The sequence below is a fragment of the Argopecten irradians genome, chromosome 3, assembly GCF_041381155.1.
Source record: "Argopecten irradians isolate NY chromosome 3, Ai_NY, whole genome shotgun sequence".
Taxonomy (NCBI): Eukaryota; Metazoa; Mollusca; class Bivalvia; order Pectinida; family Pectinidae; genus Argopecten; species Argopecten irradians.
Genome location: NC_091136.1, coordinates 46,462,204 through 46,476,921, shown reverse-complemented (window position 1 = coordinate 46,476,921; position 14,718 = coordinate 46,462,204). Strand labels below are relative to the sequence as shown.

The 14,718-nt window shown below is 35.5% G+C and overlaps 2 protein-coding genes across 4 annotated transcripts; both read left to right on the top strand.

The window, feature by feature from the left end:
* Nucleotides 1–375: 375 nt before the first annotated feature.
* LOC138318809 (ras-related protein ORAB-1-like) lies at nucleotides 376–5,054 on the top strand. 3 transcript variants are annotated; one of them, XM_069261524.1, is made up of 7 exons: nucleotides 376–593; nucleotides 1,037–1,118; nucleotides 1,389–1,436; nucleotides 2,173–2,220; nucleotides 3,440–3,535; nucleotides 3,884–4,015; nucleotides 4,288–5,054. In XM_069261524.1, exons 1-7 carry the CDS (start codon nucleotides 532–534, stop codon nucleotides 4,474–4,476), a joined length of 657 nt encoding a protein of 218 aa, XP_069117625.1. In that variant the 5' UTR covers nucleotides 376–531; the 3' UTR covers nucleotides 4,477–5,054. The 3 variants fall into 3 exon arrangements, with proteins under 3 accessions (XP_069117625.1, XP_069117627.1, XP_069117626.1); XM_069261526.1 differs by having other exon boundaries at nucleotides 1,017–1,118; XM_069261525.1 differs by lacking the exon at nucleotides 2,173–2,220.
* A 135-nt stretch (nucleotides 5,055–5,189) lies between these two features.
* On the top strand, nucleotides 5,190–11,923 carry LOC138318811 (ras-related protein ORAB-1-like). Its single transcript, XM_069261527.1, has 7 exons — nucleotides 5,190–6,300; nucleotides 7,370–7,448; nucleotides 7,847–7,891; nucleotides 8,115–8,162; nucleotides 8,648–8,743; nucleotides 10,618–10,749; nucleotides 11,240–11,923. The coding sequence occupies exons 1-7, from the start codon at nucleotides 6,242–6,244 to the stop codon at nucleotides 11,426–11,428; spliced, it is 648 nt and encodes a 215-aa protein (XP_069117628.1). The 5' UTR covers nucleotides 5,190–6,241; the 3' UTR covers nucleotides 11,429–11,923.
* The last annotated feature ends 2,795 nt before the right edge of the window (nucleotides 11,924–14,718 follow it).

The window sequence follows — 14,718 nt, the reverse complement described above, 5'->3', positions numbered from 1 at the left end:
ATTTTACAGTGTTATTGTTGCATGTAAAGTGACCTCTGCTTGTATGGTTCATCTAGATATACATAAAGCATAAAACAAGTTTTACAGTGCATAATTTCTGCGTTGAAGATTTAAATGAATGGATTACCTTTTGGTTATTGCATATTAATAAAGCATATCCTGCAGATCAAGTTGTAAAAGCAGTCTAAACTTTATCTTCATGTGAAACAGATAATTTTATAAAGCGAGAGAGCAAAGTCTAAGTTATCTACCAGACAAACTTAATCAACCTGAACATTGTCTCGTTCAGGGAAGACGACACGACTATATATAGTACAACCCATTAATCACTGCGTTATATTCGCACGGTGCTTGTCGTCATTGTCTTCCATATATTTTTCTCGAGACCGGAAGTTTGTAATATCTTTCACGGAGTTACTGCGATGTTGACATAATGTCGATATTCTAAGAAAACATATGTTAACAGACATCACATCAGACTATGTTAATCTGGGTGTTTGACATGAGGGTGTTTTACTCCCTCAGAAAGGCATGAGTGGTAAAACAGCGGTCGCAGCATATCCCCATCAACCGTACAACCGCATCTGCGTCAAGTAAGTATAGGTATGGTAGCCTCTGGGAGCCATATGTGTTATACAAAACCTGTTTGTGATACCATAGCACAGATGATAGCACAAAAATAGTTACAAGTATGATGTGTTCGTCTTGTAAGTGGAACAGATAGATATAGTTATTCGTTAAATTTTCAACTTGTCGTTGGGAATATATACCATTACTGATATGGGTCAACGCATTTATTGTGCAAGCTATTACCCCTTTAGTTTATTTTTGTTTTAAATGTGTGTTTGTTTTTGTTTTTGTGGGCATTTGTGACCGTCGTTAAGAATTTTTGTGTGTGTCTTGATAAAGAGGAAGAAAGTTTGAATCACGTACATGTATTTCCCCCATATCTAAACAGACATTTACAATTCCATTTTTACTCTTCTAACAAATGACTGTGTTCATTTTATTTAAAGTCGTAATGCACTATTCCCAGGCATGATGGTAGAGTTTGTGTGGACCTGATGTTTATTGGAGACTACAATGCCGGGAAGACGAGCATCATTAAGCGATTCGCGGTAATATCAATATGCATTTCCCCTGCTCACATACTGATTCAGTATTTTTTAAAAGCAATTATAAATGTAAAAATGAAATGTATTGCAAACATTATCACAAGTAATTGTCAATAAACTTTTAATACGTTTTCATCAAATTACAAAATTACAAACACAGTTTCTCTTCATAGTAAGATTTTCCATTAACAATAATTATTGTAATGACTCTGGTATATTTTGTTTTAATGCTTAGCAGTCAATGTCTCGATGAAGTTTTAAGTTTTGTTTCAGAAAGGGCTTTTTGACAACATTGTCCCTTACACTATTGGAGCTGATTTTGTGAGTATATTTTGCTACACTGTGGTGAACTACTTTTAATATATCTATGTTATCCTATATCTATAGGATTGTTAGTGCTGGAACCAATACTGAAACGTTAATCATTAGTTCCGGCGTTTATATACAGTTACGGATAGTATTATTTGGTTACATTATTGAATTGTGTCTTTGCATATTACAGAGTTACCTCATTTGTGGGAAGGTATCCATTGTGACGTCATTATTTTGTGAGCGAAATTCGCGTCGTTATCTCGAATAGGTCTGTCATTTTGCTTGCAAACACATGTCACAATAAATACCTACACACAAGGGCAGCTAACTCTTTAATATGCAAATACAGAATATGATATAATTTGGTTACCTAATTCAATAGGTCTCAGCTATATTTTATAAAATTGTATATGAAATATGAAACAGGCCTATAAACCATCATGTACCATGATCATATTTTAAATATGGATTTTTAATATAGTATCATCCCGTCGATAATACAATGATTTTGCACATTTTATTCAAGGCAACTTGAAGCTACTAAATCTTTAGTTCGAATTGAAAACATGCAAATTTTCACGTCATCATTTTATATGATACTATTTTGTAACAACATTTTCTTATATATCTTTAATATATTGCATTCTTTATCATCAGTTAATACTATTTCATTAAGTAGTATAATTTTACATGTTAGTTAAACATGTCTGTGCTTAAGAATAGCAATCATGGTTCTTTTTTACAGAGTGTGAAAGATGTTTCGATTGACGGTTCAGAAGTCAGCTTAAGACTGGTATTGTATAGAGAATTGAAATCATCAATTAAATTTCATTAAGATCAATGAAACCTTAGTTTTAGAGAGTCTTTCATGCAGTTACCACTGCATTCTAGAGCATTTAGATATCATTTTACGTTGTATTTCTGTAATATCATGGTTAAGGATGTATTCTTCTGTGGTTTCAGTGGTTGAAGTCTCGTTTCGACATAGATCAAAAACGTTATGATATTTTCAAATACGATTTATCAATATCTCTAGTATGTGGTCTGTAGCAAATTTTGTCAAAAAATTACATTTCTATTTTTAGTAGATTTTTTTACACAGCGATTTTAAGAAATGGCCCATTTGGCGGCCATTTTGAAATTGTGTCTTTTTTGGCTTTGAGTAGAGCCCCCGTTTTCCCATTTTTTACTTAAATTGTTTTTACTTAAATCATCACCGCGTCAGCATTTTAAGCTGTATTGAGTTAATTTTTGCTGTAAATCTTCACTGGGTTCATGTTAATTAAAATATTGAACATTAATGTGTGAAATGATACACTTTTGTCACTTTATTTCTACATTTAATGGTAATTTGAGCACTGTTATTTTTTAGTCAAAAATATTGAAAAATAACAAATATTTAAATGGGGCAAAAAAGTAAGCACACGGACCCCCCATTTTTCTGCCTGATTTAGAAAGAACAACCCTTTCCCTATTGATATGCAAACTATTGACAAAAGTTTAATACCAGAACGTTTTCTAGAAAGGGTTAAATTTGACAAAAATGGCTGAAAATGGTGCATTTTGGAGCTCAAAATTAAGGGTTAGGGGTAGCATATGTTGTTATTTTGAGAAAAAAATATGACTCTTATTAATTATAACTGGTATATCTTTAATGAAGACTACTTGAAAATGAATTCTACAAACATCCATACATATCAAACACCTCATTAGGGAATTGTGGCTTTAAATTCTAGTGTATGTGGTCAAAACGGCTAAATTCCAATAAAATCCACAATTTTGTCATTTTGGTATCTTTGAGTGGCAATAGCTCAAAAACGAGCACACGGACATATGTTTTCTCTTCCATTTTCTTTCATGTTATGAACTCCTATTTCCAAAAATCTATATGAGAAAAAAAGTTAAATACAAGAAAATTTTGACTTCTCAGAGGAGTACATCCTTAAACGTTCATTAACCCAAAGCAAGGGTTGCAGTTTGATCACTCTGGAAACATTTATTTGTTAATTTAGTGGGATACTGCAGGAGGCGAGCGATACAGAGGGCCTGGTCGTTCTTACTATCGACACTGTCATTGTGTTATCATCGTGTATGACGTCACAGACATGGTAATTAACATTATCGGTACTATTAACATCTGTCCTCAACTGAACTGTCCACATCCGGTATGTATGGTTTCAATAAGAGTATCTGCTTATTTCATTCATTGTCTGTACAGATATGTAGCTTTTGGAAATTTTCTCTTTTAATTCTGATATATATCAGAGTTACTTCCCTTCCTTTTCACTCATGTTACTGACGGAGTGGATAGATTGGAAGTAACTCTCACAGATCAGAATGCCTATGGTTACAACAAAAGACACATTGTGATGATAAAAAAAAATTATGATAGATAATTTGACCAGTTGTCAAAATTTGTCAAAAATGTAACTCGTACTTGGCACTGACTTTTGTAGGATAGTTTTGTAAACATCGAAAAGATATGGCTGAAGAACATCGAAGAAAACGGATCACGTGACCTGATAGTGATGATTGTGGGAACTAAGTGTGACCTCCCGGGTCGGCAGGTTGATTACGTCACAGCTAAGGTAACTAGAAGGCATTACTCGTACTGTTTTGGTAATATATCACTGGTATATAAAAGTTTCGAGAATCGCTTATTAAAATAAAACAAAACCAATCGAACATATTGATCAAGTTCCATTTCAAAACGTATTACATTGGTTTATGCACAATTTAATGAAAATCCGAATTGTTGGAATGATCACACTTTTCTCCATGTCAAAAATTGTAAAGTTTAATTGGGAAATATTATTGTAGTTATTGTTATCTTCTTTTTATGTAAACAGTTTCTTTACAGGAATTTGCCAACAATCTGAACATACCATATATGGAGATAAGTTCATTGACCGGATACGGTGTCGACCGCGCTATCATGTCCGGAGTAACTATGGCCATGGACAAACTTGTGCAAAACGTTTCGTACATGTGGGAAAGGGAATGTAACAACGCTAATAGGACGGCAGACAAAGGCTGTCAACTCTCCTGATTGATGTACACCGTCATGGAGTACATACATCTATAAATACTTGAAACAATGAAAAGTATTTGTTTATGATATTTTAATATATTTGAATTATGAGATTTTATTATGCTACAATGCAATGGAAAATACATGGGCTGATTATCTTTTTAGCAGCAGATCATTGCTTTATCTTAATTTATAATAATGACACTTGATGATGAGCCTATGCTCACATCCATAATGGTGTGATGAATGGTTGTGTACAAAATGGTATGTTACCAGACTCCGTGGGGTTCTCGAAAACCATTAAATGGTATTCAGAGTATTGTTATGTTCCAGATTATAAGCTGGTAAATTATTGTTATGTACAAAACATGTACATTTCCGTTCTCAGTAAAAATGATACATGGAATTGGAAGCATTATAAGCATAGGTGTATATATTATAAAGTCGTACGCGTGCCACCACTGCATATCTTATTCGTTAGTTGTAGTGATTTGGATTTTGCATCGATAATCGTTATTTCTTGTTTTAATCCACATGGTGGATCATTAACAATAAATGTAAATGTCACCCTTTTTGGGGTGGCCATTTCAATTTCATGTAGTTGTTGAGTTGTTCTTGATATGTGTGGATGGGCATAAATATCATTCTAAATAGTCGAAATCTGTTTGCCTGATTTAGTGCCATAATGTATCTTCCAGCAAACAATTCTTGCTAACGAGGAGGAAATAATAGATATTTATTTATTTCCCATTATGTATTGGACTGGAGTATATTTTATAAGTGTCCGGATGTAAGTACGCATCATCTTCTCTCCGCTAATATCTCTGGGAGTTCAATACCTTTACCCGGATATGATGGTGTGGTCAATATTGTATCCAGGCATGGAACTTACAGTAATAATACCATGTCGGTAAACTGTAAAAGATAAACATTCAAGTGTCTCTTACTTTCTATATTTTACAAAACATTTCTCTGATAACTTCCTCGTAAGTCTCCAACCCATTACCAAAGAGTTTCATACACGATTATGTATACCACGTACATTGCTCAATACACAAATGAAATTACTACACGTATCTACCTATACATGGAGCCCAACCTTAATAATTCAAAATACTTCTGGAATCATGATTAACATCCTGCCAACAGCCAGTGTCATTCTAAGACTCGTTTCATAAAATCTCATACGAAATAAAACCAGCGACAATAATTTTCAAGTACAATAACAAAAGCGTTGATATCGCTTTATTTCAATTCGTCAGGATGTGAAAAAAAATGTTTGTAATCGGTAACGAATCCGCGCGTTTGACTAGAGATCTGAAAACAATTATACACGTATTAATGTAATTCGAGTGTAATTGTAATAAAAATGATAGCAATACCTATATTTTCTGTGCCAATATTGTCTATGTTCACATTCTAATTAAATCCGTGGGGACAGTATTCATATGCTGCCAAAGACTACAGCAGTCATATAGGCTTGTTTACAGCATGGTTTATACACAACTGTTACATATCATTATTTATCGATAGCTAATGTCACATCTGCCCAGTAAATCATACGTCTCCACGTCTACAGTAGCTAGAGTCTCCGTTATAGGCGATGTAAAGACCTCATGACCGGAAGCCTTCATTGAAAGATAAGCTCCCGCCCATTTCCCTTCACGAGGCTGTTATACTTCATACACGGTAACCGAAAGTAGATAGGACTATATCTATATTCCATAGGTTAATTATGATTTGGGTTTAATTCCCTGGGATTCCCCGGATACAAGAAGGAGTTATGAACGACAGCAGACGAAATGTTGGTCGCCATCAACCTCACAACACGGTCCATATCAGGTAGGTCATTGTAATCCGTTTGTACAGGTGTGGTGTGGCCTGTGATTAAACAGGTAACACAGTATCATTGTCATCCGTATGTAATGTATACACGACAGACTATGTCAAGTTTTAATTTCACATTCTATACATCAACTTAACATATTGTGTACATGTTTACATCGATATTTATTAATGAACTAAACATTGTTTTTCATAATATTGACATATTGAGATATTGGATAATATATGTACATCTCAGTATTACGGAAACATAACTTATGTACGTTATGTCGAAAAAATGACATTTAACACAAGAAGTAGAGGTCCATATACGTTTCCGTACAGTACCGTACAAATGTGCATTTCGATATTTTTGGTGAATCTCGACATACATACAATGTGTGATTCGACAATATATATGTATATCGACATTGTACTATGTTATTTATTTTGTTGTATGGTCCAGGCTTTGTATTCATTAAATAAAAAAGTAGTAAACTTACTAAAGAAGATAGTAAGAGACATGGCACATGAATGGAAAATAGACTACAAATATCAACAAAGAAAATAATCAACTGTACAGGAAACCTTCAACAATGCCTCAGCCATTATAACAGGCCTGTCTGGTATATGGTGATAAAACCCTTTATTTGGTGTACATTGTATAAGAGTATTACGACAGGTACACCATTATATTGGTCGAGTCTGCCTTATAGGCAAATATGTCATTGGTCCTTCAGTGTATATAGAAACACCAACTACACATTTACAACACATGCATGTTTTGTACATTAGATAAACCTTTCCCTAAATACTGAACTTATCATAATTTCCTTATGTTTCGTAAGTTTAACTATTGCAAATATTGTACATATCTTATACGTATGCTTTTGTGTAGAAAATAATAGAAAATAATGCTAAATAGCTGTTTCATTTGTCTTATTTTTTCTTAATTTTACAAATTATGCTAATCTGCATAGCACTTACATATGTACATCAACGCTAGATGCACTAAAAAGCATGCCTGTCATTCAGCAACAATAATATTGTATTTTACAAGTCTTACCAAATCCTGGTTATTTAACAGAGACGGGCGTGTCATTGTAGACCTGATGTTGATGGGAGATTACAACGCTGGCAAGACGAGCATCATTGGACGATTTGTGGTAATACAATCTAATTAATACCACCCAATGTTTAAATAATACATCTGCAACAACAAAAGATGTAGATTATCCATGGGTCGTTGTGTAATTTTATGTTTCCTGTGACCTGACGTACGTGAAACTTTGTCCATTGTCTTTTATACTGGCACAAACAAACAAGGAACCACTCAATCCTCATAAGACAAGAACACTCAGCATAACAAAACACACTATTTGTTTGAACACACCTAGAGAATATTTTCAAACTTAATTATTGAAACATTTATTTTCTGTAGCATTTGGCTAACATATAATCGCTGGGAATATCAATAGTCTCTGTCAGTGTTGTATGATGCTTGTTATAATGAATTTTCAGATTTAAAGCATTTTGACATTTAACGTTGATATTTGTGTTTTAGGATGGCGTCTTTGACAATCCGCACTATTGGACTGGATGTAGTTTTGTAAGTAAAATTGTAAGACGTTTTCAAAATTACATTTACTTCTTATTTCTGTATTTATTCGATATCAACTTGTTTCCCTATAGCACACTTATACCTACTATGTTTTAATTCTAAGACAAATGAAAGCTGTACTATACTATACTATTTTGCTATAACAAAATTCTTGATACAGCCAATCCATGTACATTGCACTGATAATATGTTGACACTGATTATGTTGCAGTATGTGAAAACGTTATGGATGGACAATTCAGAGGTCAAATTAAGACTGGTATTGTATTTATTTTCATTATTTACTTAAAAACGTATTTAATATAGCAAACAAATCGCTGCTATCTCTTCACAAGTGATATAAGCCGATATTTACAATCAGAAAAGGAAAGCCTTATATCCCAATTTACATGTATTGGCGAGAGAAAAAACCCAGCTGTTGTTAAATTCGACATAATAATTCTGACAATGCTTGTGTACCAGTAGATCACATAGAATATGTTGAGGTTCTCGATGCCTTTGTTCATGTCCCAGCTCTGTCTAAATTCACACCAGATAATTGACTTGTGGTCGCTATACTCATGTGGTTCTTAAATAAATGTGGTAAGCTTTTCGTGTATTAATACGATAACTTCGTATTCTAATTATCGTGTATTGATTAGCAATATATCCCAGAGTTCATTGCGGTCCCTGTGTAAGGTGGCGCAATGAATCTTGGGAGAGATTGGATGATGATTGAATTCTGATTTTGTACATTTGTTGTAGTGGGAGGCCATGGGAGGCGAGAGGTTCCGGGGGCCTGTCTTATCAGCCTACCGACATTGTCATTGCGTCATCATCGTGTATGACGTCACAAATAGGGTGAGAACTATGATTAATATCATAATGATCAAAAAGTCTTAATGCAAAGAAGTCTAACAGCTTCTCTTGCACTATTTGTAGCACAGTAGTAATACTTATACAAGGGATTTAAAACGCGGGTAGGTACTGATTGTCACGTCATGATGTTATGAGTGTAATGTCATATTTTTAGCTCACCTGGCCCGAAGGGCCGGTGAGCTTATGTTATGGCGCGGCGTCCGTGGTCCGTCGTCCGTCCGTCCGTCCGTCGTCCGTCCGTCCGTCAACATTTCCTTTAAATCGCTACTAGTCATAGAGTTCTGCATGGATTGTAACCAAATTTGGCCACAAGCATCCTTGGGGGAGGGGGAACTGAACTTGTATAAATTTTGGCTCTGACCCCCCGGGGGCAGGAGGGGCGGGGCCCAATAGGGGAAATAGAGGTAAATTCTTTAAATCGCTACTTGTCCTAGAGTTCTGCATGGATTGTAACCAAAATTAGCCACAAACATCCTTGGGGGAGGGGGAACAGAACTTGTATAAATTTTGGCTCTGGTCCCCCAGAGGCAGGAGGGGCGGGGCCAAAAAGGGGAAATATAGGTAAATCCTTTAAATCACTACTAGTCATAGAGTTCTACATGGATTGTAACCAAATTTGGCCAGAAACATCCTTAGGGGAAGGGGAACAGAACTTGTATAAATTTTGGCTCTGACCCCCCGGAGGCAGGAGGGGTGGAGCCCAATAGGGGAAATAGAGGTAAATCCTATAAATCGCTACTAGTCTTAGAGTTCTGCATGGATTGTAACCAAATTTGGCCAGAAACATCCTTTGGGGAAGGGGAATAGAACCTGTATAAATTTTTGCTCTGACCCCTCGGGGGCAGGAGGGGCGGGGCCAAATAGGGGAAATAGAGGTAAATCCTTTAAATCGCTACTAGTCATAGAGTTCTGCACGTATTGTAACCAAATTTTGCCACAAACATCCTTGGGGGAAAGGGAACAGAACTTGTATAAATTTTTGCTCTGACACCCTTGGGGCAGGAGAGGTGGGGCCCAATAGAGGTAAATCCTTTAAATCGCTACTAGTCATAGAGTTTTGCATGGAATGTAACCAAATTTGGCCACAAACATCCTTTTTGGAAGGGGAACAGCACTTGTATAAATTTTGCCTCTGCCCCCCCCCCCCCCCCCCCCCCCCGGGGGGGCAGGACGGGTGGGGCCCAATAGGGGAAATAGAGGTAAATCATATAAATCGCTACTTGTCCTAGAGTTCTGCATGGATTGTAACCAAATTTGGCCACAAACATCCTTGGGGGAAGGAGAATAGGACTTTGGCTCTGACCCCCTGGGGCAGGAGGGGTGGGGCCCAATAGGGGATTTAGAGGTTAATATTAAAATTCCTTCAGAAAAGATACAATGAACCTATATTCAGAACATTACTTGGCATTACAAACCAGGTGAGCGATACAGGCCCTCTGGGCCTCTTGTTCTTGTTTTGTTCACAAGGAAATGACGTCACAATCGATACCTATCTGGAAGCTAAAGGAAAATGCCTTTGTAATATGCAAATGCAAAGATGGATACTTTGGAAAGGACTTTCAGTGAAAAATAATTGTTTGTTGGTTACCATTATCTATTATCTATAACATACTGAGTTGTATATTTATGATTCCTCTGCAAAAATCTCGAAAGTAGGATGTTTCTACATTGTTGGAAGACATTCAAATATATCCTTGAGTATGATTTTTTGAAGTTGACATAATTCTGTCTGCCATATACAGTGTATTTAGTTCCCTCTCATGGGAAAAATAAACTCACAAAACATATGAACGAAGGCGATTTGTAAACTGTTGGATATAGTCTGACTCAAAGTTTAATGTTTGTGTGTTTTGTAGTCCAGTTTTGAAAACATTGAAAAAATCTGGCTTAAGAATGTTGAAGAAAATGGATCATGTGACCTCCCAGTGATAATCGTGGGAACTAAGTGTGACCTCCCGGGCCGGCAGGTTGATTACGTCACAGCTAAGGTGAATAATAATCTGTTTGAGTTTTTGTTCGACTGTTTCGGCAAATGTAGAACATACGAACGGCCATTATATCGTCACTGGTAGCAATGTACGCTTTGAAAATGAATTAAGCTATATTATATCTTTTTGTAAATGAAACATTGAAACAATTCTATGTAACGTAAATATAAGATTAAAGAAAATTCGATAATGTCAATTTAATGTCGTCTTGAAGAGTTTTTGAAGCACAAAACAACCGATATTCACCGGTTTATAATGTTATATTTACACGTATACGCGTTCCGTGTAGAATTTTAATTGTAACTAATATTTGGTATAATCATCTTCTAAAACGTAACCTACCAGATTCCCTGATATGACTCGAATTCGGTTCCTATCTTGTAGAATTTCCAAAGAGAACATTGAGATTTGAGGGAAAGCTGAATGAATCCTCCTTTTGATGAAACCGAAACAAATGCTTTCTAATTTTTGTTTTGTTGATGTTTTGTAGAAGTTTTCCGACAGCCTGAAATTACCGTTTACAGAAACAAGTTCCTTGACCGGATACGGTGTCGACCGCGCCATCATGTCCGGTGTAGCTTTAGCCATGGAAAAAATTCTACAGACTGTTTCCTGTGTACGAGAGCCAGAATATGCAAATGTTTCTAGAAAACCTGATAGTGGCTGTCAAATAACCTGACATTACAAAATGTATATGAGTTAGTCAAAGGGCAGGTACATTTGTAGTCTGGCTCAGGCTTACGGATTCCTGTCAACATGTCTGCCAAAGGCGTCCAGATGTATCGGACCAAAATGTTACCGTTAGCAATCACTCCGACAGTCAAGTTTTCGATACTTCATATGAGTGGACATCTACCAAAGGTTTCAACATAAGCGACATTGACGGACAAATCCATCGAGATGTGTTCCACATAAGCATTACATGTTCAGAACATAAGCGTTATATAAACACTGATTGTCAGCATTACGGGTCTCTGGGATTGATCGGTGTACTTAGGCTTAAGTCGTTTGGAGCTCTGGCGAACAAAGTGCATTGTTACAGAACATGCAAATAATCCCTATATAATGGTTAATTAGCAAACTCAAATGGGTTTTATCGTGAAGGAGAAAGTATTACTCTCAAGACCTAAGGACACGGGTTGTATTGTTATATAAAAGTTCCTTTCCAAATCTAGATTGAGTTGTCTCCATTCGTTCACGTCTGTATTACTCCAGGAGTCATAACTGATCTGTATTTTGGATCATACAGGCCTGTGAAAAAGGCGTAAAGTTCATTTTGAAATGTAAAGGAAATACAATAGGTTAAGATATAAATGAGGTTTACAATTATAAATCATTCGAAAATATTTATCGGGATTTGTGAACCATACAGCATGTTCCTGTGTGATAAAGAACAAGACAGGACTTTGATATATCACCCGAGCGGAAATGCAATATAAATATATACATTATTTATTTCATGTTAATAGAGATACCTTTTGATCAACCAGACTCGGTTACATGATTTTTAACGGCAGATGGACTTTCGAGAAATGTCGAAATCTGAATTTCCATGAGTTGGCAATGAAACGCACACAAGTGCAGAGTAGTTGTTGACAAAGTATGTGAAAATAAAATCACATTAGAAAGAATTGTAAGACTACGGCCGTCTATAGTAATGCACTACTCATCATTTACACAAGAACATACTCTGCATTGGACACAAATAGAATGTGTCATATAGCTTGGCTACATTTTTAGAATATTTTTCATTGTTTCAAGGCATAACTAATATTCAATTTCATAGACTGGATACCAGAAGTCGTGTTTAAAGAAACGTCGCGACACAGGGCCCTACCGATTAATAGGTATCATTAATTTCATAAAATTAAAAAAAAACAAAAACATTAACTGTAATGCGTATGAATTATATCACGGACATTTGGACAACGCGGTTGGAATTGGTTAAAGATTTGTATGTTGGAATGTAAGCTTTATACAATCTCTTATAAAAATTAATTGAGCATATGTATTTCCCCAAAATTATAACAGAAATAGTCATTAATCTCTATAATTCATTCCTCGATCCGGAGTACCTTAATCATCACAAAAAACACTACACCCACTTTCCGTACTATTTGGTAAGGATAACTGATAGTCATTACATTAAATTACGTGCGATCAACTGTCTGGTATTCGTTATGTTAAGACATTTCTTCTATTTTCCTAATGGAGGATTGTCCTTTTTAATAAGATTGAGAAGCTTTCTTGTCAATGTGTTGGAGATTCCATGACTATTTCTATTTTAAGATGCTCCACCGCCGACAGAGCATAAATGATATTCATCACTTGAATTGGTGTTTAATCGTGTATATATATATGTCTAATTAACACGAAAAATAATATATAATATCTTGCTTTTGGTGCATGAGCAATCAGTACTTCATTCCATATACATATGTAGGATATAGTGCCACGGATTTTTTTGGGAGATACAATTAATTATATTTAGTAATTTTAATTTGAAGTAAAATTAGAAGCTCAAACTTTCCAATGGTGGTAATGGTGTAAAGTAAGTAACCTTTGTAACTGAAGAAAAATACTAAATCGTATCTTTGGTACCGTGAGAACAAACTGGGAGGGGTTGTTGTTGCATTGTTGCAAGAGGCCAACTGGATGGTTGGTTGATTAGATTAGTAGCCATGATGATGTGCCGTTAATTAGATTAGTAGCCATGATGATGTGCGTTAATTAGATTAGTAGCCATGATGATGTGCGTTAATTAGATTAGTAGCCATGATGATGTGCGTTAATTAGATCAGTAGCCATGATGATGTGCGTTAATTAGATTAGTAGCCATGATGATGTGCGTTAATTAGATCAGTAGCCATGATGATGTGCGTTAATTAGATTAGTAGCCATGATGATGTGCGTTAATTAGATTAGTAGCCATGATGATGTGCGTTAATTAGATCAGTAGCCATGATGATGTGCGTTAATTAGATCAGTAGCCATGATGATGTGCGTTAATTAGATTAGTAGCCATGATGATGTGTGTTAATTAGATCAGTAGCCATGATGATGTGCGTTAATATTAGATCAGTAGCCATGATGATGTGCGTTAATTAGATTAGTAGCCATGATGATGTGCGTTAATTAGATCAGTAGCCATGATGATGTGCGTTAATTAGATTAGTAGCCATGATGATGTGCGTTAATTAGATTAGTACCCATGATGATGTGTGTTAATTAGATTAGTAGCCATGATGATGTGCGTTAATTAGATTAGTAGCCATGATGGTGTGCGTTAATTAGATTAGTAGCCATGATGATGTGTGTTAATTAGATTAGTAGCCATGATGATGTGCGTTAATTAGATCAGTAGCCATGATGATGTACGCATTTCGGACTACTGTACAGTGTTTGTGTTGTGATTCTATGTATTAGAGGTACAAAAAGTAAGGCGGTGTCACGGAAGACATTTTGAAGGCAATCAGAACACAGTATTAACTGTGAAAATATCGTTATGGTGGGAATACGTTTTTTTAAATATAAAACCAAAAATATAATATTACGTGCATGCATCTTTACTATCAATTTTTCATTTTAGTCGCATGAACATAAATGTGTGCATTAATTTGATTAACTTGTGTTAGTTTTCCTCAAATGTTTGCCCCATATATGTGGAACTAAATTAGTAAACGGGGAAATACAGGCTGATTGAAACACGTGCACTGGTATGAGTTGGCCTAGGTTAGACCTAGAATACAGACGTAAAGATGAAATAAATAGAATATTCCTTGTTTCTTGATGAATAATAGTTATATTTGTTCTCGTGAGGTGAAAATATCGAAGTGTCTACTCCACTCGATGAAATATAACTGTTATCAACAGACAAGGAATATATAGATCTCTTCATTCTAGTTCACCTCCCCATTCTCACTTTCCTTCCCAATTCTTTGGTCTTTACTTTATTTCATTCTTTTCTCC

What these genes read in the sequence shown, in the direction of transcription:
- LOC138318809 (XM_069261524.1), top strand. Translation starts at nt 532, where the DNA reads ATGAGTGGTAAAACAGCGGTCGCAGCATATCCCCATCAACCGTACAAC. An exon ending in GCATCATTAAGCGATTCGCG is followed by an intron (nt 1,119 to 1,388) that starts GTAATATCAATA and finishes GTTTTGTTTCAG; the next exon opens with AAAGGGCTTTTTGACAACAT. An exon ending in TGTATGACGTCACAGACATG is followed by an intron (nt 3,536 to 3,883) that starts GTAATTAACATT and finishes TGACTTTTGTAG; the next exon opens with GATAGTTTTGTAAACATCGA.
- LOC138318811 (XM_069261527.1), top strand. Translation starts at nt 6,242, where the DNA reads ATGAACGACAGCAGACGAAATGTTGGTCGCCATCAACCTCACAACACG. An exon ending in CACAACACGGTCCATATCAG is followed by an intron (nt 6,301 to 7,369) that starts GTAGGTCATTGT and finishes GTTATTTAACAG; the next exon opens with AGACGGGCGTGTCATTGTAG. An exon ending in GCATCATTGGACGATTTGTG is followed by an intron (nt 7,449 to 7,846) that starts GTAATACAATCT and finishes TTTGTGTTTTAG; the next exon opens with GATGGCGTCTTTGACAATCC.